The 22921-nt window shown below is 47.8% G+C and overlaps 1 protein-coding gene across 1 annotated transcript in view; it reads left to right on the forward strand.

Moving 5' to 3' along the window:
- The first annotated feature begins 732 nt into the window (after positions 1–732).
- Positions 733–22921, forward strand: part of LOC148442974 (cell surface glycoprotein CD200 receptor 1-B-like) — a 69859-nt gene continuing 47670 nt past the window's right edge. Inside the window, exon 1 of the mRNA XM_088463441.1 lies at positions 733–785. Coding sequence (XP_088319567.1) covers positions 734–785 — 52 coding nt within the window. The 5' untranslated portion in view covers position 733. The remainder of the gene's footprint in view (positions 786–22921) is intronic.

The following is a 22921-nucleotide window of genomic DNA, read 5'->3' on the forward strand; positions in this document are numbered from 1 at the left end:
GAAAAAACCCGAGCCGACTCGGATCTCGGCTCGTATTCCAAAGTTCGGGTGGGTTCGGTTCTCAGGGAACCGAACCCGCTCATCTCTAGTTAATATAGGCACTGCGCGTGTGAAAGGTTTTTTCAGAGTGTTGGTATATATTTATGTGTCCAGTTTCTTTGACCTTAGCGCTGAGGTCCTCAATATGTTAATTTGAAAATGGTAAGAGGGCCCTGCTCGAAAGCTTACAATCTTTGATGATTAAAACGCTAAACCGAGCAATTAATTTGAAGAAAAATGGAAAAAGTTATTAACATGGCGCTTGTCCTACAGTAGAACTAGAAACAGGTCAGACTTTGATGTAGCGTTTGAACTGTTTCAGCCACACAGAATAACCAGAGTGTTTCCAGGTTCCACTGGCCGGAAAACAATGATATAATTAATAAATAAACCAGCCATGTTGTTCTATAATGGAAAACACCTACTAGAGACCAACCGTTGTGTGTTATCTACAGAGCTTTTAGCAGTCAGCCCATCAATATGTGTAAGAATATACTCTGTAACCTTTAGGTAACAGGAAGTTTTAAGCTGCACAGTTAACCTAGCAATTTAGAAAGCAGAAGACATCTAACCGTGTTGTAGCAAGAAGTAAATTTTCTCCTCTCTGGCTGATAAGACAACGACTGCAGAAACATTGTAAAGACTTTTTCTGCATGGAAAATACCAATCCTGATATGCAGCTGCTACAATCAACATGTTTGTTCTGCTTCTAACGGTGTTTATTTGCGGGAATATAGTCTCAGCAGGTAATTATTATATATGTATTGTATTAGAGTAAGTTATTCGCTTTATCTGGGAGTTGGGAGGAAGGGAACGACATCCATATAACCCAGAGTGTAGTACATTCAGTATGGTGTGTTAAATGAAAAACATCATGGATGCGGGAAAGGCTTCGTTAGCATCCAGTCCTAGTAATCAATTAAGAATATGAAACTAACCAACATTACATAAGTTGGATACACACTGGGTAATATATAATCCAAAGGCCGATATATCAAGAGCGGGAGGCAGGTGACTACTCTTTATAAGTCTGTGAACGATGTAGTTCTCAGATATATCACATCGGCTCTGCAGCACAGCAGATGGCCGATATATCTGCAGATATATATCGGCGCAGCTTGCTGTGTGTATGGGCAGTCAGCCGACCGCCCGTACACATGTTGCAGGAACCGCCAGTGATTGACAGCTCAGATGGGCAGGAAAATTCAAATGCCCGCCCAGTTGTGATGTCAGCGCTGACACATCGAGGGGCCGATTGGTAAGAGTGTATAGCTTAGCTGGTCGGCTGTTCTGATGGTGCAACGGCGGGTCAGCAGAGAGTTCTAACTGATGTGTACCCACCTATATTGTAGCCAGTATATGACCTCTTACAGCATTGAGGTGCAGAGGCCCTATTATTCCAACTGCCCTTTCTATAAATATAGATAATCCAACAACAGAAAAAAATAAAATAAGAATAAAAAATGCCTCTACAATAACTGTTTCCCACCCCGTTCCGCCTGCCCCCTTCCCAGTATTATGAGACCAGATCACCTGCGCTGCTGAGAGACAGAGATGACATTTGTATTTGGTATCTAGCAGAGTAAATCTCATCCAGTTCCATAAAAAGACTCCATCACCCCATAGCTGCCCACCCACCATTGGCTCTGGCTTCCCTTATTCCCACCATAGACACTAGAACACGGGTGCCGTCCATGAGTGCGGCCGTCGCTGCAGAGATTACATAAAATAAATTAAACTGAAACTACGTGAGGAACCTTAGTTACTGATCCTTTACCCTCATTAGAGCCAGCGTACAGTACACATATGTGGTATATCTAGGCGTAGGCAACCTATGACACTCCAACTGCTGATGAACTAAAAGTCCCAGAATGACCTGTCACAGTTTTGCTGTTAGGGCATAGTAAAACCATGGCAGTGCATGCTGAGTCGTTCCACAGCAGCTGGGTGTCTACCCCTGATCTATACGATATTACAGTATATCTATTCTATATAATATTATTATATACATTTCTGGGGTGGGGCTAATCACATGGAAATAGCTAAAGGCTGCATCATGGTCTTTATTTACTATTTTATTGTTATAATGGTCCTAAAACAAAACTAATATCTGCAAGACTGCGCTGCTCTGACCTTTAATCCGTTAATTACAATGTAAAACATATCCTAATCTATCGACGAGGGGAAACAATGTAAAGCCCCACAGAATAACACAATATGAATACATTAATGTGTACCTATAACTCGTACCTTTTTATTACTACTATTCATGTCATATTCACATGTATATAACTATGCTACATCTATATGGCCTCCGCTGGGTTCCGTGGAAGGTCATCACTGGGACCCTTGGCCTCAGACTAAGCACCACCCGATGCCTAGCACCAGAGGGCAACTGATGGAATCGCCCGTCAAGTGGTGGGCGAAGTAGGGATAACAAACAAAAAATGGATGCACTCACCGAGCGTTCTCTTGTCACCTTGATAGATGAACGGTCATGGTCTCAGTACCTGCAATTAAGCACAAAACCATCCCACTCACATGGCTGCACGACGCTGACTTTTTCCCCAAACATGTACCACCCACAACAGCCTTAGTGCAACCTACATACGTCAGAGCCTTATAACTATAACTGACATGGTGAAACATCAAAGACAAATACAGGCTGGGTGTAGTGCACTATACTATCCACAAATTGCTACTACTACTACTGTATGTTTCCCATCAGTACAGTGACAAACCATAGCAATAAACACAAGCAGCTAAACTAAACAGTATCATAAACACAAGCTGCTACTTGTCAACTGCCTACCCTCAATGGCTTACCAATGGGCCTATACACTAATTAAAGCACTGTGGGCACTAGGCTCACAGTGGCTTGGGTCTAGTGCCAGCCTAACAAGAGGCATATGACCATTACTAAAGGGACTCATATCCTCAGTGGCTTGGACCTCGTACCCACCTACCAATGGGGCTGCTTATATTCCCTGTTGGGCTTAATGTCTTTGCACCCTTAGGCCTAGTGCCTACCTTACTTTCGGGTATATGTACATATATATCTATAGGGTCTTAGTCTTTCATGCCTCCCGGGCCTAATACAAGCCAATTATGCCCGAACCCTATGGCACCAGAGCCTAGTGCCCAGTTGTCCCATAGGCCTGGTGCCAGACACCCTGGTGGTTTAGGGGGATACATATACACTGTTGGCAGACTTGTCAGTACTGCAGTCTTTGACTGAACCAAGCCAGGGCTTCCACACAGTGTTCACGTGAGACGGCCTAATCAGGGCCGGCTCAAGGGGTAGACACGACCTAATTACCAGAGGCCACACCACTAAATGATGCTATTTGGGGGCGTGCCCACATGGTACGCCTCCCATGTAACGTCAGGCTGGGGGTGAGGCCAGCACTTCCTCACTAGCTGGGTTTCCCCCAGCCCTCTTGTCAGAGTTCAGCCAGGGATCGGCCGTCCCTTACCGTCCCGCCGGCTTCCTCTGATTTCCCGGGCAGTCGGGCAGCTGGTGCGGCGACGTGGGAGGTGCTGAGCATTCTCCCTGATGCTGGTGTCTCTGGCGGCCTGGTGCGCGGGATCGGAGTCCCTGTCATGGGCGCCGCCATGACACTTCCTTCTCTGACTGCCCTTCCTCCCCTGACAGTCTGGCCAGTCAGCTGATGCTGTGGACCAATCAGTGGGCTTCCAGGGGTATATTTCCGGCTCCTGTGTATCAGGTAGTTGCCTGAACAACCATTGTCGCTGCTAGTGTTACTAGTGGTCTCTCGTTCCAGGTTCCCTTGTTTCTAGTGATCTATTCCTGTGTACAGCTATATCGTCACCAGTGCTTTACCACCTCAGCCTGTGTGCAGCTAAATCATCCATCTCACCAGTGCTTTACCACCTCAGCCTGTGTGCAGCTATATCATTCATCTCATCAGTGCGTTACCACCTCGCCTGTGTGCAGTATACCTCCATTCCACCAGTGCGTTACCACCGCCACCTGTGTGCAGTATACTATCCATTTCACCAGTGCTTTACCATCACAGCCTGAGTGTAGTTATACGTACCCACCTCTCCAGCGTTATAATCTCTGGCTGGCTCCAGTGCCACTACCCACCTCGTTACTGGACTCTGTGGTCCCTACCTACGTGTTACAGTATTGCATCGTGGTGTGCTCTTTCTGACCGGCAACCCGGTAGAGTGTGTCCACAGTGCACACTTCCTTGTACCTCAAGTACAGTGTCCCTACGTGCCCCTTACTGGCACCGACCCTTTGGGCCACGAGTGTTCATCTCTCCTTTTTCCCGCAGGCTTTGGTCACCTAGTCAAAGGACCGCCACCTGCTTACGAGGTGCAGCTCAAGCCCATATCCCGATTGGTGGGGTCACTGGCGAACACCATCTCGTGGGTTAGATTCCGCACCTTTGACTAGGTCTCGCCAACGACCAAGACCCGTGGATGCGGAGGTCGTACATTCAGGCCCCTCGCCTCCGTTTCCTCCCGCAGCCTCAGGCCTCAGCTTCCAGAAAACCGCCTCCCAGCGTGACACCTCTCCCGGCACTGAATGGATGCCGCGCACATGTGCAGAGCATCCATACAGCTGAAGCGGTGGGGATACCCAACCTCCTGACCAGACCACCCGCGGTCCACTTCGGCCCACGGGTGGAACAGTGGGACATTGCTGTCCCGCTGAAATTGGGATGTTGGGGAGGGGTGCGCCCTCTATGGGGTGGCACCTCTGTTCGAACGCACTGGCCGAACATTCCAAGAGCTGGCCCTGGGCCTAATCCTCATCACCTCATGGCTTCCAGCTGTGATTATCTTAAGTGAGCCACTCCTCCCCACCTCAGGGTTTCTGGCATCTGTGGTGCTGGCCTTTACCTGGCCAGCAGTGGCCTGCTTAAGCTCTTATGAAGTGGCCACTGCTGCACCAGGACGACCAACGTCTTCACCGACCCCTCTTCCGGTCGGCATCAGCTCTTTTGTGCCTCTCAGCATCTTCTGCCTTCTCTAATCTTCAGGAGCTCTTCTCTGCTGTTGGACTGAGGCCTGCCACCTCGTGGGGACTAGTATAAGTCAACACGAGGGTATGGGGCAATTTCAAAGTAATCCACAATTGGCTTGAGCGGCCATCTTGTATTTGCTCCAGAGTGAGCTCACGATGTAATTTCTAAATGGGCTGCTGTGATTGGAAGAGCTTGAATCCCTGCAGATTCAGGCTTGCCATTGTGTTTGTGGGCAGCGGTGGGAACACTTACATTAACATCTCGTAACACAGGTTTTATCCAGAAAATAGCAACAAGGTTTAAGTAACAGAGAATCCGTACATGCAGAGTACATAAGCTGTATATATTTGTCATAGAAAATAAAAGCCGTCTGATTGTCCCCTCACTGTCTTTTGTTACATAATGCTAAAAAAGAAAGTGAAACAAAACTTTTTTCTATGATCACAATAGTACAAATGATAGAGGGGAGGGGCCTAACGTGATTGCAGTCGGCGCTGTGTGAGCCATGTATCTAGAGGACACAACCTACAGTACGCTACTATGGATACCGCAAAGGCTGGAGTACAGCATGTGATTTCCACCTATACAGTATCTGTACTATCCATAACTGTACAATAAAGTAGAGATGTGTGGTTCAGTTTTACTCGGATATGTTCAGTTCTCATTAATGGCATCATATTGGCAACCCAGCTCTCATGTGTTTTGGATAGCCAATATGATAAATCCGAACTAATCCGACCTTGAGCTAATTTGGCGATAAGAACCGAATAACACCGAACCCGCACATCTCTACAATAAAGATACAGGGCCTGAATCAGAAATGGACGCCCATCTGCGTCCGACTTTCTGCAAATGCTGCTACCAAGTCCTTCCCTGGTGTACATCCTTGCATATGAATGTGCAAGGACTGAGATGCCCACTGTCAGTTGGATGCAGTCAGAATCCCGACTGCTGGGATTCCGGCGGTCGAATGCCTACACCGAAATACTTACTTTGTATCAGAATACCGGCGAGTGGGAGGGTTAGGTTTAGGCACTAGGAGGATTAGGGTTAAGGATTATGCACTAGGGGGAGTGTTAGGCCATAGGGTTAGCCACTAGGGTAAAGGTTAGGTTTAGGCTGCAGGGAGGACAGGGTTTAGGCACTAGGGGAGGCTAGGTTTAGGCTGCATGGAGGGAGGTTTAGGTAAGGCGTACTTACCTTTAGGTGACGGCATTGTAACCTGGTCGAGATTGGGACTGGTATTGGGATTCTGATGGCTGGGTTCCCGAGCGCCGGCATCCTGTACTCATCCCCTGTCAGCATCCGTATATACTGTAATACAGCATGATGTATAATTAGATGCCGCCAGCGGTCGCACCATTGAAACTTGCACCATACTTATGGCAGGTGCATAGGGCCTCCAAAGTGAATGATTGAGCATCTCTGTGCACAAACACATCAGTGACACGCCCACCACACACCAGTGACATGCCCACCACACATCGGTGACACGCCCACCACACTTCAGTGACACGCCCACCACACATCAGTGACACGCCCACCACACTTCAGTGACACGCCCACCATACATCAGTGACACACTCATCACACTTCAGTGACACGCCCATCACACTTCAGTGACACACCCACCACACATCAGTGACACGCCCACCACACATCAGTGACACGCCCACCACACATCAGTGACACGCCCACCACACTTCAGTGACCTGGAATGTCCAGCACATTTCTGATACTGTGCCGCGGCGCCCTTGTGCGTACACTCTGTGGGACGCATGCGCCGTACAAAAATTTAGGGATTTCCACACATGAGCAGTGGCAAAAAAAATCAATCAAGTCCGTGAACATCGGCATCAGCTGCTGCTCTGAATACACTCTGTGCAGCTTACATGTAACGATTAGTTCATAGCCTCCACTTGTTTAAGTCATGGGGGTAAATTCACTAAAGGTCTATAGAATGAGTTTGATCAATTTTAAATCGATCTAAATCGATGTTGTGTTTTGTGGGGCTAAATCATACGTCTACTAATAGACAATATTTCATTTGTTTCTGCAAGTGTTAGTAAATATGTAATTTAGTCCCAGAAACACGACATCGATTTAGAATGATTTCTAATCGACCAAAATCAATCTACATAAATTGGCCTTTAGTAAATTTACTCCATGGCATTACTTGAAGTTGCAGTTATGTTGAGGCATTACATTATGGGCCTGATTCACTAATGATCGCAACTGTAATTATGCACGCAATCGGGCGATTGTTGCATTCTGCACATGCATATGCATCGCAGGGTGTGTGCACGAAGACTCCACTGCGGTGACTATGCAGACCCATCGCAGAGTGACTGGCAGGAAGTGAGCGTTTGGGGGTGGTGACGAAGGGGTGGTCGGCAAAACGCAGGTGTGTCAGTGCGTTTGAATGCTGTTACAGGGGTGTGCATAAATTAGTCACTGTGATGCCATACGCAGCTTGGGCTGTCACTGAGTGAGATGAGGTTAGTGATTCCTGAGTAACGTCAGAGCTTGTGTAAGTGTGTGTGAGGCTGCGATGGTACTCCATGTTACCGATGGTTTCGCAGTCTTGTTAAGTATTACGGATGTGTGCAAGGTAAAGGGGGCGTCCTTATGTTAGGCTGTGTATAGCATTGCGATTACAATCATTAGCATATCTTCACAGTGCATAATCGCTATTGCGATCGAAATAGCCATCCTTACTGTATCAGGCCCTATATGCTTTATTAAATGGCTGGGATCCACTATATGGGCATACTTACCTACTTTTGCACATTCTCCTCCGGGAGAAGCCCAGAGGAGAGATGCCGCTGTCTGGAGGTTGGGACGAGGCCCAGCATTAAGTATGTCTAGGCCCTGCCCACACGAATTGTGGGCCAGTCTAAAGGGGGCGGGGCCAATATGATGTTATTTTCATAGAAACATGTTATATTGGCTATGCCCCCTCCCTGATTACCCACGATTCATGGCATTACCCTCTCCGTAGTGTCCACTATGCCAGAAAGTGGTCAGTATGCGGGAGGGCGGCCTACTCTCCACATTCGGGAGTCTGCCGCACCTTCCGGAGAGTAGGCAAGTATGTATACGGGACATATATTATTACATTGCAATAAGGTGGGAAGATGAATACATCAGATACAATGCTGTCATGATGTACTTGTTATAATAGAAAATGTCAGATCTCTGCTATCACAGAGAGACATGAGCAGCCCCCACAGGTCATCAGCAGAGGGCCCCAGCCACATGCGAGGGACGGCAGCCTGATAAATAGAGGGAATGGTCAGTGCCCCGGGGAGAGCAGTGGCAAACGCAGGATTTCTAGAGGGGGGTTTCCAAATGCTTGAGTGTAGAGTGAGTGTGGCCAGTCCATGAAGAGGGCATAATTCATACTTGCCTACTTTTGAAAAGTAGTTTCAGGGAGATTATAAAAGTAGAGGGGGCGTGGCCACCTCTGCCCAAAGGGCGTGTCTACCTCCACCTATGGGCTTATCATTTGCCACTCAGTGTAGTAGAGATTGGCTCCTTTTTACAATACTAGATTGTCAGACCCAAATGCTAACAGGAGAAATTGAAGAATGTGGGTGCTGAATATCACAGGCATTACCTGCCCTCAGAAAGGACACTCATTGACAGCCGTGGAATGAATGGCTGTCAGTGAGTGCCGTTTCAGAGTGCAGGGTGACACTCCCCACCCAGCCACTATGGACCCCTTCATGCAGTTCCCTTATATTTTAGCAACCGTGGTGGGGAGAAGAGAAGGGCCACCACTGCATGCCTGCCACCGCATCCTCCGTCGCCGCCAAGCACACTGTCCAACACTGCTAGCCGGCCACCGCTACTCACAACACTGCCAGCGGCTGGCTGGCAAATCTTAGCTTGGGGGGCACACACACAGTACTAGCCCACAAGCTTCAAAAGTAGTAGTACAGGGACACAATGACACAAGGAGGTAGCATCATGGATACAGATGATAGATGGAGGGTAGTAGCTGGGGCACAGGTGACAGATGGCGGTAGTAACAGGAACACAGGTGACAGATGGCGGTAGTAGCAGAGGCACATGACAAATGGCAGTAGTACCAGGGGTATAGGTGACAAATTGTGTTAGTAGCAGGGGTATAGGTGACAGATGGTGGTGGTAGCAGGGGTATAGGGGACAGATGGCGGTAGTAGCTGGGACACAGATGACAGATGGGGTGGTAGCAGGGGTATAGGGGGCAGATGGCGGTAGTAGCTGGGACACAGTGACAGATGGGGTGGTAGCAGGGGTATAGGGGACAGATGGCGGTAGTAGCTGGGACACAGGTGACAGATGGGGTGGTAGCAGGGGTATAGGGGACAGATGGCGGTAGTAGCTGGGACACAGGTGACAGATGGGGTGGTAGTAGGGGTATAGGGGACAGAGGGACACAGGTGACATATGAGGTGGTAGCAGGGGTATAGATGACAGAGGGACACAGGTGACAGATGGGGTAGTAGCAGGGGTATAGGTGACAGATGGACACAGGTGACAGATGGGGGTAGTAGCAGGGGTATAGGTGACTGAGGGACACAGGTGACAGGTGGGGGTAGTAGTAGGGACACAGATGACTGCTTGGACTGATAATAGCAGTAGCAGAGATTGGTTGGGGGTAGTACAAGTGATACATTTAATCTGTGGGGGGTGTAGGTAGTAGCAGCAGCACTGACAGACATCAAGTGTTGGAGTGGTAGTAGTGGTAGTAGCAGGGACTAGGTGGGGGTAGTCGAAGGGACACAGAAGTCAGCTCCGATTAATACAAGTAGTAGTGTCACACAAATGACAGTGGAGTATAAAGTTGTCAGTCAGTACCTGTACTTCTTCTGGAAGGAGGGATGCACCGTCCTTCATTAGGCTACATGAGTCTGTGTGGGGCAGCTGCAGGGGGTGAGTGTGCTCCTCTCTCAGCCTCTCAGGATCTTTCACACCAGTAGAACTTTGCCTACCCACATCCCCTCCCATGTTCTGCGGCAGCTGCCGGGACTGAGGCACCACAAGAGCAGCGGTCTGTCACTCTGAATCCCCGCCTCCTGTAGGCTTTGGTCAGGAGGTGGTGGAGCCAATACTAATTCCCCGCTGTTGCTGAGACAATGGACGGAGTGCCGCATGGGCTGCACACACACAGTCCAAGATCGCATGCACCTACTGTGTAGGACACTAGGTGGCCCACAGCAGTGCAAGATGGTGCGAGCCAGGTGAGCACAATTCCCCCTGCAACCCGGCAGAGTCCGCCCCTGGGAACTGGGTATTTGCGGTGGAGGGGGGCCGGGGACAGGAGGAGCGGGGCAGCTGGTAGAGGCAGAGTGAGTCAGCCGGGTACTGCTGGGGCTAGGACTAGATGCGCCGCGTTGTTGCTGGCATAGCTTCATTCATGACGTCTCCTGTTAGGCACCACCCCCCTGCATTTCCAGACTTGCGCATGTACAGTCTGGATTTTCACAGAGTGCCTGTAAAACCGGGAGAAGTAGTATGATTTGCAGGGCAGCGGGAGACTTAATTAATAATCGGGAGTCTCCCGCTGAATTCGGGAGGGTAGGCAAGCCTGGCATAATTACCACTTATCCAGCTTTAATATGTTACATACAAAGTGTATTGTGTTGCATAATTCCAGCATATACAGGACCAGCGATCACAGTAAGCCATTAGATGCGGCAGCAGGGCCGGATTAAGGGGGGGCAACAGGGGCAGTCGTCCCTGGGCCCCCACACACAGAGGGCCCCCACACTACAGCATGCAGCAGCACAGTCAGTGCTGCTGCATCAGCTTGGGGCAGGGTGGTAGTGTGGACGGCACATAAGTGCCGTCCGCACTACACAGCACAAACACACAGCTGCCGGAGCCGGCAGCTGTGTGTTTGTTTTAGCAGCCGATAAGAGTCAGACAGACTCTCATCGGCTGCTGCGCTGCGGCCCACTGCCAGAGCCTCCATCTTCCGGCTCCCGCAGTGGCTGACTGGAGAGACGTCGACGTCTCTCCCGTCACGCAGAGCGGGCCGGCCCGGGAGGACGCCGGATGGAGGAGCAGATGCCGGAGCGGGGATTAAGGTAAGTGGAGATTTTTTTTTTCTACCTGTGTGTGTGTGTCTGGCCGGCCGGGGGGGGGGCGACTACTCCTAAGGGCACTGCTGGGGGGGGGAACGGACTACTACTAAGGGCACTGCTGGGGACGGAACGGACTACTCCTAAGGGCACTGCTGGGGGGGGGAACGGACTACTACTAAGGGCACTGCTGGGGACGGAACGGACTACTCCTAAGGGCACTGCTGGGGGAGGGAACGGACTACTACTAAGGGCACTGCTGGGGAGGGAACGGACTATTACTAAGGGCACTGCTGGGGGGGAACGGACTACTAGTAAGGGCACTGCTGGGGAGGGAACGGACTACTACTAAGGGCACTGCTGGGGAGGGAACAGACTACTACTATGGGCACTACTGGGGATACTACTGGGGGCACTGCACATTGCTGGGACCACTACTGGGGTCACAGCATAGAGGGGGGATCACTACTAGGGGTACTCCTGGGGGGACTACTGTTGAGGGGGATTGCTACTGGGGGCACGGCTGAGTTGGGCTCGGCTCTGTGTGGCTTGAAGGGGGCCCCCGCAATTTAGTTGCCCTGGGGCCCCCACAAGCCTTAATCCAGCCCTGTGCGGCAGTAGGGCCATCCTGCCTGAGCAGAATGGTTTTTTTTTCAGATGTGGGCATCATTCCAGAGCATTGGAGCAAGTCCTGGAGTCTGGGGGAGCAGCAGAAGAACCTAGCACTGCCCTGGACATATATGTACATATCGGTCTCCATCGGTCTCCACCTTATGTACTGGATAGTGTATTATTATACAGTATTAATAATTAACCCTATTGATGGTCTATAGCAGTGCACCCCTAACAGTGCATGTTTTCCACATCTTCTAGTTGGTGCACAGGTGTATATATTACTGGCTGACACATTTTAAAAGATCCACAGTTGGTGCTAATCATTTCATTTGTGATACTGAGAAGAACATGCAGCACTAGTAACATTCTATTATATTACTATTTCTATTATGGTCATGGTGTGTGCTGGGGAGGGGGTTTCCAGGCAGATGGAAACCCCCCCTGCGTTTGCCTATGGAGAGAGAGACGCTGTGACCTCTTCCTATAATGATGGCAGTATATATTGTAACAGGTGAAAGTACAATTAAGAGGTTACTGTTACTATTAGGGGTGTGCACCGGCCACTTTTCGTGTTTTGTGTTTTGGTTTTGGATCTGGATCTTTCTTCGTGTTTTGGATCTGGATTGGTTTTGCCAAAACCACCCTTCCGTGTTTTGGGTTCTGGGTTTTGTGTTTTGGATCTGTATTTTTTTGAAAAAAAAGCATAAAAACAGCTAAAATCACAGAATTTGTAGGTTTTTCTGCTCCTATGCTATTATTAACCTCAATAACCTTAATTCCACTCATTTCCAGTCTATTCTGAACACATCACACCTCACAATAGTGTTTTTATGTCCAAAAGGTTGCACCGAGGTAGCTGGATGACTATGCTAAGCGACACGAGTGGGCGGCACAAACACGTGACCCATCTAGGCATGAAACTGCAGTGGCAGACAGGATGGCAGTTTGAAAAACTAGGCCCCAAACTGTACATAATACAAAGAAAAAAAAGAGGTGCAAGATGGAATTGTCCTTGGGCCCTCCCACCCACACTTATGTTGTATAAACTGGACATGCACACTTTAACAAACCAATCATTTCAGCGCCAGGGTCTGCCACACAACTGTGGCTGAAATGATTGGTTCGTTTGGGCCCCCACAAAACAAGCTGGCAATTAATCTGTCCCTGCACAAACTGGCTCTACGGAGGCAAGATGTCATCCTCATCCTCCTCATCCACCAATTCCTCACCCTCTTCAGTGTGTACATCCTCATCCTCACAGAGTATTAATTCGTCCCCGCTGGAACCATAGGTCCCTCTGAACGTTCTGGAGGCTGGTCTCCCTGGAAGAGTTGATAATTCATTTTATGAACATCATCTTCTCCACATTTTGTGGAAGCAGCCTCCTACGCCTTTCGCTGACAAGGTTCCCGGCTGCACTAAACACTCTTTCGGAGTACACACTGGAGGGGGGGCAACTCAGGTAAAATAGAGCCAGTTTGTACAGGGACCTCCAAATTGCTTCTTTTTCCTGCCAGTACAGGTACGGACTGTCTGACATGCCTACTTGGATGCTGTCACCGATGTAATCCTTTAACAGACAGACGCACGCTTGTCGCTGCTGCTTTGAGGATGCAAGTGCGGATACAGCCCACACAATTCACAAAGACAGAAAAAAGAAGAATATTTTTATTGTTTGTGTAGCACACTTTGAGGGTGTCACCACCCTTTAACAGACAGACGCACGCTTGTCGCTGCTGCTTTGAGGATGCAAGTGCGGCTACATCGCACACAAGTCACAAACACATTAAAAAAATAGTTTTTTATTTTTTGGAGCACTTTGAGAGTTACACCACCCTTTAACAGACAGACGCACGCTTGTCGCTGCTGCTTTAAGGATGCAGGTGCGGCTACAGCCCACACATTTCACAAAGACCGAAAAAAAAGAACAATATTTTTATTGTTTGTGTAGCACACTTTGAGGGTGTCACCACCCTTTAACAGACAGACGCACGCTTGTCGCTGCTGCTTTAAGGATGCAGGTGCGGCTACAGCCCACACATTTCACAAAGACCGGAAAAAAAAGAACAATATTTTTATTGTTTGTGTAGCACACTTTGAGGGTGTCACCACCCTTTAACAGACAGACGCACGCTTGTCGCTGCTGCTTTGAGGATGCAAGTGCGGCTACAGCCCACACAATTCACAAAGACAGAAAAAAAAAGAACAATATTTTTATTGTTTGTGTAGCACACTTTGAGGGTGTCACCACCCTTTAACAGACAGACGCACGCTTGTCGCTGCTGCTTTAAGGATGCAGGTGCGGCTACAGCCCACACATTTCACAAAGACCGAAAAAAAAAGAACAATATTTTTATTGTTTGTGTAGCACACTTTGAGGGTGTCACCACCCTTTAACAGACAGACGCACGCTTGTCGCTGCTGCTTTGAGGATGCAAGTGCGGCTACAGCCCACACAATTCACAAAGACAGAAAAAAAAAGAACAATATTTTTATTGTTTGTGTAGCACACTTTGAGGGTGTCACCACCCATTAACAGACAGACGCACGCTTGTCGCTGCTGCTTTAAGGATGCAGGTGCGGCTACAGCCCACACATTTCACAAAGACCGAAAAAAAAAGAACAACATTTTTATTGTTTGTGTAGCACACTTTGAGGGTGTCACCACCCTTTAACAGACAGACGCACGCTTGTCGCTGCTGCTTTGAGGATGCAGGTGCGGCTACAGCCCACACATTTCACAAAGACCGAAAAAAAAAGAACAATATTTTTATTGTTTGTGTAGCACACTTTGAGGGTGTCACCACCCTTTAACAGACAGACGCACGCTTGTCGCTGCTGCTTTGAGGATGCAAGTGCAGCTACATCGCACACAAGTCACAAACACATTAAAAAAATAGTTTTCTATTTTTTGGAGCACTTTGAGGGTTACACCACCCTTTAACAGACAGACGCACGCTTGTCGCTGCTGCTTTGAGGATGCAAGTGCGGCTACAGCCCACACAATTCACAAAGACAGAAAAAAAAAGAACAATATTTTTATTGTTTGTGTAGCACACTTTGAGGGTGTCACCACCCTTTAACAGACAGACGCATGCTTGTCGCTGCTGCTTTGAGGATGCAAGCGCGGCTACAGCCCACACAATTCACATAGACAGAAAAAAAAAGAAGAATATTTTTATTGTTTGTGTAGCACACTTTGAGGGTGTCACCACCCTTTAACAGACAGACGCACGCTTGTCGCTGCTGCTTTAAGGATGCAGGTGCGGCTACAGCCCACACATTTCACAAAGAGCGGAAAAAAAAGAACAATATTTTAATTGTTTGTGTAGCACACTTTGAGGGTGTCACCACCCTTTAACAGACAGACGCACGCTTGTCGCTGCTGCTTTAAGGATGCAGGTGCGGCTACAGCCCACACATTTCACAAAGACCGGAAAAAAAAGAACAATATTTTTATTGTTTGTGTAGCACACTTTGAGGGTGTCACCACCCTTTAACAGACAGATGCACGCTTGTCGCTGCTGCTTTGAGGATGCAGGTGGAATCTAGACGGGATTTGGAACCGGGGACACACTACCACCATCAATTGTCTAAATCCCACTGCACTAATGGCTGATACCGGACACACGTCTAACACCAACATAGCAGTCAAGGCCTCAGTTATACGTTTTGCTTCAGGATGACTGCTGTCGTACTTCATCCTCATCGCTAGGGACTGTTGGAGGGTCAATTGTTTAGTAAAAGTAGTGATGTTCCTACTTCCTCTCTGGGATGATGAACAACTCCCAGCAGCAGCAATAGCACTAGGAGGAAGTGGTTCTTGATCTTTCCCTATTTTATTTTTATCGGAGAAAGTTTGGTCCTCCATTTATGTTATATTGATATATACGTGCGGCTAAAGCGCACACAAACACAGAAAATATTTTTTTATTTTTGCTGGAGAGTAGTGCACTTTGTGGGTTACACCACCCTTTAAGAAATGAGCCAGCCAGCTCTTTACTTATGGGACACAGGCACACGCTTGGCGCTGCTCCTTTGTTGATGCACATGCAGCCACAGTGCACACAAGTCACAAACACAGAAAATATATATATTTTTTGGGTTTGGAGTGTACTTTGGGGGTTACAGCACCCTTTAACGGTCAAGCCAGCCGGCCCTTTACTTATGACACAGGCGCACGCTTGGCACTACTTTGTTGATGCACGTGCGGCTACTGCGCACACAATTCACAAACACAGAAAATAATTTTTTTTTTGGTTTGGACTGGAGTGTACTTTCGGGGGTTACAGCACCCTTTAACGGTCAAGCCAGCCGGCCCTTTACTTATGACACAGGCGCACGCTTGGCACTACTTTGTTGATGCACGTGCCGCTACTGCGCACACAATTCACAAACACAGAAAATAATTTTTTTTTGGGTTTGGACTGGAGTGTACTTTGGGGGTTACAGCACCCTTTAACGGTCAAGCCAGCCGGCCCTTTACTTATGACACAGGCGCACGCTTGGCACTACTTTGTTGATGCACGTGCGGCTACTGCGCACACAATTCACAAACACAGAAAATATATTATTTTTTTAGCACTTGGGGGGAGCACCCCTGATGGACAGAGCACCCCCTGGACAACACTACAGCACCCCATTAGGACTGGGACACTACACAGGACTTTGGAGTGGACACAGCCCCTATGGAGAACTGACTGCACAACACAGTCCAGCCAGCCCCTATGGACTTTGAAGTAGTGGACACAGCCCCTATTAACAACAGCAGCACAGCACAACACAGCCAGCCCCTATGGACTTTGAAGTAGTGGACAACAGCAGCACAGCACAGCACAGCACAGCACAGCACAGCACAACACTTCTCTGCACTACACTACACTACACTACACAGCCCTAACTCCCACCCTCCCTCTTCACTGTCCACAGCCGAGTGAGAAAATGGCGCCGACGCGGGTACCTTATATAGGATCCAAAACCCGCGAGACTCGGAAGGCGGGATGATGACGTTTTGCCTCGATTTCAGATCCGAGTCAGACGGGAAAAGTCGAGCCTGACTCGGATCGGACTCGGATCGGGGGGGCTCGGGGGGGTTCGGATTTCAGAAATCCGAACCCGCTCACCCCTAGTTACTATTATTATGAACATTTAGAACCTCAGCGTATTCTTCTCAGAGTAACACAGCACAATTCCTGTAATCTGTGGGGTTAGCATGAAGGTGCCTGGGATAGATCTGATGATTAGAGTTGAAGGGTTTTCTATCTTATCTGGATGAATGTTACAGAAATGTCACTTTTTTATTTAAAACATTTTATAAAAAATGAAAATAAAGAAAACTTTGCTAATGCAGAAATATATCACACAAAATGAAAAATAAAACTACTACAGTAGTTTGGTGGTTAGGTGTAGCGATTATACCCAGAAATAATCACCAGAAAGCATCTGTATTCTAGGGATGAGCGCTTTCGGTTCCCTAAGAACCGAACCCACCCGAACTTTGGGGATCTGAGTCAGATCCGAGACGGTGCACAGGGGTGATGTGTGATGTGCTGCTGTCTGTCAAGGGGCTGCTGCCTCTTTCAGGGGTGCTCTTCACCCCCAGTGTGAAAAAAACCCAAAAGACATTTTTTTCTGTGTGTGGTTGTGTGCGTTAGCCCCAACATAGCTGCGCTATAATTGCTTGGTGACACTGCTGTAAGACCGCAGTGAGTATGGAGGACAGTCACATGACCGGAGAGCAGGATCCACATACCAGTCTTGTAGCTGCCAGCAGCAGTCATGATGACTATGCAAGGCAGTCAACGTCATCTATGAAGGCCGATGAACCAGGGCTTAAGTCAGGCTAAAAAAAAAATCAACTTTTACCCTTTTAAAGCAAGAAAAATCTAAAGCTAAGTCAGCTTTAGAGAAACAAAAAATTGGCTACATGAAGTGGCAAGGAAAGGATAAGGCCTTGGCCTTTATTTATGACTGGTGATGATTTAAGCCCTTCTGCTTGAAGAAGAGGTACAAAAAAAATGTAAATTGTCTCAGAAAAGTCACAGATCCCCAAGGAGAATCCAAGTGTGTCCGCGGTTGCCATGTGTGAGACTGATCTTTCTAATACTGTACTTGAAGAGGATCGTACATCCACCATTTGTGTGCCCTCTGCAAATGTGGGGATGAGCAGCACAAGTCAACATGCTGACATAGAAATCGAGGATGCTTCTGTGGAATTGCACGAGGAGGTTGAGAAGGATATTTATGTAGTTGGCGATAACAACAACAAGGATGATGAGGATGTTGATGATGATGAGGATGTTGATGCTGAGGATGTTTGTGTAAAAACTGTAAATCAGGCAACAGTTGTTGCCCATGGCGGGAAAAATCCATATGTTACCATGCCTGGGCAAAGGACCAAAAAATCCACTTCTCACGTGTGGAATTATTTCCACCCAAATCTGGACAAACTTTTCCAAGCCATTTGTAACCATTGCCAAGTAACAGTGAATAGAGGTAAGGACCTTAACCATCTAGGAACCTCCTCCCTGTTACGTCACTTGCAGCGCATTCATCAAATTGAAAAGTGTATTTCAAATTCAGAAACTTTGGGGACAAAAAACCTAACATCAATCAGTCCAGTGTCACCTAGCTGCTCCCTTCTATCTGGATCCAAGCGCCTGCAATCTCTACCACCAACACCTGCATCATCATCAACATCCTTAATCATGATTGGAAGTAGCCCTGCATACAATTTAAAAAGCATGACTGACTCCTCTCCTATCAATGATTCCTCAGAAGGATCCTTGAGTGCTATATCTGTTGCTGCTGCTGGCGGTGGATCTTCATCCCTGAAAGGGACCAAGAAGTCTACTACTAACAGTAAGTTAAAAAAAACAATTGACTATTAAACAGTCCTTTGATAGAGGAAGTAAGTATAACAGCTGTCACCCAGTTTCACAGTAGATTACTGATGCCATGACGGCTGTTCTAGTATTAGATGGTGAAATAATAAAAAATGAGGATGATAGTGTGGAGGAAGTGCAAAAGGAGGATGAGGGGGAAATTTGTGTCCTATCTGACGCTAATGAGGATGTTTATGATGAGGATGTTGTTTGTGTAAATCAGCCACCAGTGGCAGCAGTTCTTGCTCATGATAAAAGGAAAGCCACAAAAGCCACGTCTTGGGTATGGAATTATTTTAATTTAAATTCTGACAACAGTTGTAAAGCCAAAGTTAGCAGAGGAAGGGATGTTAACCATCTAGGCATCTCCCCCATGTTACGTCATTTGCAGCGAGTCCATGCAATTTGTTTTACAAAATTATTATAATTTGTAAATTCATTCAAGCAGTCCAGTATCAGCTACCAGCAGTTTGGACCAGCACATGCAATCTCCACCACGAACACCCTCATCATCAACCTCCTCCTTCATAATTGAAGGTAGTCCTTCCAAAAAATGTTTTGTGGGAGCCCAAATAAACCAAGGAGTTCAGCCACGAAAGTGTCAGTCCTAGTCGCTAAAGTGCTTGGTTTGTTAAACTGTGTTAATATCCCACATAAGAGTGGGTGGGAGGGACAATTCCATCTTGCACCTCTTTCCTTTACATTTGGCACAATTTGGGGCATTGCTGACTGACATTATTATACTTTATTAAACTGCCATCCTGTCTGCCACTGCTGTGTGGCAATGTTTCATAGATGTCCTATATTTTTTTAAACTGCCGTGCGTTTGTGCCGCTGCTCTGTTGCTTACTTTAGCCAGCCAGCTCGCTGCAGCCTTTGGCCTATATTAGTGAAAAATAGTGAAATCAATATTGCGAGCTGTGAGGTGGTTAAAAATGCCTAGAAATGCCTGAAAATAATTGTTATTAAGGTTAATAGTACTGTAGGAACAACAGCAGGCCCAAATTATGTGGTTTTAGCTGTTTATATCATTTTTTGGAAAAATACGGATCCAAAACCAAAACTGAAAAACAAAACACTGAGGAAAAACCAAACAAAACCAGATTCAGATCCAAATCCAGGGGAGATCCAGATCCAAAACCAAAACCAAAACACAGGGGTCAGCGCACATCTCTACTGTATTCTACTGACCTATGTGTGACCTTATATGTTTTTGAACAGATGTACAGTTTATTATTGGTCTTCCTATAAGCTATGGGCAGTCAGCATGTCACCATTTATAACCCATTGTAAGGGATTGTGGGCCTGATTCAGACCCGCTCGCTAAGATGCATACTCTCATTGCTGTCGATGGTATGCAATGTGTATGCATCGCAGTGCGCATGTGCATACCTTAGCGAAAGTTCACAATGCGTTCGCTCTCTGCACATAGACAGCCCAGCAGAGTGAGTGACAGGAGAAGCCATTTGTAGGTGGTAACGGGCTGGCCATTAAAAATGGGGGAGTGGAGGTGCAAACGCAGGCGTGCCTGAGCATCTCTAAGGCGTTTCAGAGGTGTACATAATTATAAGACAGCATCATAGTACATGTCACCTGGCTTGTTTTTACACTGAAGTGCTTGCAGTGCTTTCGGCAGGGTATGGTCAACCTAAAGCGCTGAGATAGCATCCGATGTTACCCGATGTACCGATGGTTTCATACACTTCCTGGACATGACGTGCACAAGTGGGCGTTTTAAACCAGGCTGGTGGGTGTCTGCATTAGGGGTGAGCAGGTTCGGATTTCTGAAATCCGAAACCCCCACGAGCCCCCCCGATCCGAGGCCGATCCGAGTCAGGCTCGACTTTCCCCGCCTGACTCGGATCTGAAATCGAGGCAAAACGTCATCATCCCGCCTTCCGGGTCTCGCGGGTTTTGGATTCTATATAAGGTACCCGCGTCGGCGCCATTTTCTCACGCGGCTGTGGACAGTGAAGAGGGAGGGTGGGAGTTAGGGCTGGCTGGGCTGTGTAGTGTAGTGTAGTGTTGTGCTCTGCTGTGCTGCGCTTTGCTGCTTTTGTCCATAGGGGCTGTGTCCACTCCTCCAAAGTCCATAGGGGCTGGCTGTGTTGTGCTGTGCTGCTGTTGTCCATAAGGGCTGTGTCCACTCCTCCAAGGTCCATAGGGGCTGGCTGTGTTGTGCTGTGCTGCTGTTGTCCATAGGGGCTGTGTCCACTCCTCCAAAGTCCATAGGGGCAGGCTGGACTGTGTTGTGCAGTCAGTTGTCCATAGGGGCTGTGTCCACTCCAAAGTCCTGTGCAGAGTCCCAGTCCTAAAGGGGTGCTGTAGTGTTGTCCAGGGGGTGCTCTGTCCATCAGGGGTGCTCCCACCAAGTGCTAAAAAAATAATATTTTTTGTGTGTTTGTGAATTGTGTGCACTGTGGCTGCACGTGCATCAACAAAGGAGGAGCGCCAAGCGTGCGCCTGTGTCCCATAAGTAAAGGGATGGCTGGCTTGTCCGTTAAAGGGTGCTGTAACCCCCAAAGGGCACTCCAAACAAAATAAAAAAAATATATTTTTTTGTGTTTGTGAATTGTGTGCGCAGTAGCCGCACGTGCATCAACAAAGTAGCGCCAAGCGTGTGCCTGTGTCATAGGTAAAGGGCCGGCTGGCTTGACCATTAACAGGTGCTGTAACAACCAAAGTGCACTCCACAAAAAAAAAAATATATATTTTTTTGTGTTTGTTAATTGTGTGCACTGTGGCTGCACGTGCATCAACAAAGGAGCAGCGCCAAGCGTGCGCCTGTGTCCCATAAGTAAAGGGCCGGCTGGCTTGTCCATTAAAGGGTGCTGTAACCCCCAAAGGGCACTCCAAACAAATGAAAAAAATATTTTCTGTGTTTGTGAATTGTGTGCACTGTGGCTGCATGTGCATCAACAAAGCGTGCGCCTGTGTCCCATAAGTAAAGGGCCGGCTGGCTTGTCCGTTAAAGGGTGCTGTAACCCCCAAAGGGTACTCCAAACAAATGAAAAAAATATTTTCTGTGTTTGTGAATTGTGTGCACTGTGGCTGCATGTGCATCAACAAAGGTGCAACGCCAAGCGTGCGCCTGTGTCCCATAAGTAAAGGGCCGGCTGGCTTGTCCGTTAAAGGGTGCTGTAACCCCCAAAGGGTACTCCAAACAAATGAAAAAAATATTTTCTGTGTTTGTGAATTGTGTGCACTGTGGCTGCATGTGCATCAACAAAGGAGCAGCACCAAGCGTGCGCCTGTGTCCCATAAGTAAAGGGCCGGCTGGCTAATTTCTTAAAGGGTGGTGTAGCCCACAAAGTGCACTAGTCTGCAACAAAAATAAAAAAATATTTTCTGTGTTTGTGTGCGCTTTAGCCGCACGTATATATCAATATAACATAAATGGAGGACCAAACTTTCTCCGATAAAAATAAAATAGGGAAAGATCAAGAACCACTTCCTCCTAGTGCTGTTGCTGCTGCTGGGAGTTGTTCATCATCCCAGAGAGGAAGTAGGAACACCACTACTTTTACTAAACAATTGAGCCTTCAACAGTCCTTAGCGAGGAGGATGAAGTATGACAGCAGTCATCCTGAAGCAAAACGTATAACTGAGGCCTTAACTGCTATGTTGGTGTTAGACGTGCGTCCGGTATCCGCCATTGGTGCAGTGGGATTTAGACAATTGATGGAGGTAGTGTGTCCCCAGTTCCATATCCCGTCTAGATTCCACCTGCATCCTCAAAGCAGCAGCGACAAGCGTGCGTCTGTCTGTTAAAGGGTGGTGTAACCCTCAAAGTGCGCTCCACAAACAATAAAAAAATTCTTCTTTTTTTTTCTGTCTTTGTGAATTGTGTGCACTGTAGCTGCACGTGCATCAACAAAGGAGCAGCGCCAAGCATGCGCCTGTGTCCCATAAGTCTGTTAAAGGGTGGTGTAACCCCCAAAGTGCTCCAAAAAATAAAAAACTATTTTTTTTCTGTGTTTGTGACTTGTGTGCGATGTAGCCACACGTGCATCAACACAGTAGCAGCACCAAGCGTGCGCCTGTGTCATAAGTCAAGGGCCGGTTTGGACATCTGGTCCGGACTGAAGGACGTGCCAACAATTTCTGACAAGTCCACTGTCACAGCATATGATACTGTCCTCAAAGCAGCAGCGACAAGCGTGCGTCTGTCTGTTAAAGGGTGGTGTAACCCTCAAAGTGCGCTCCACAAACAATAAAAAAATTCTTCTTTTTTTTTCTGTCTTTGTGAATTGTGTGGGCTGTAGCCGCACCTGCATCCTCAAAGCAGCAGCGACAAGTGTGCGTCTGTCTG

Source organism: Taudactylus pleione, unplaced genomic scaffold, assembly GCF_031769625.1.
Source record: "Taudactylus pleione unplaced genomic scaffold, aTauple2 ptg001374l, whole genome shotgun sequence".
In the NCBI taxonomy this organism is placed as follows: Eukaryota; Metazoa; Chordata; class Amphibia; order Anura; family Myobatrachidae; genus Taudactylus; species Taudactylus pleione.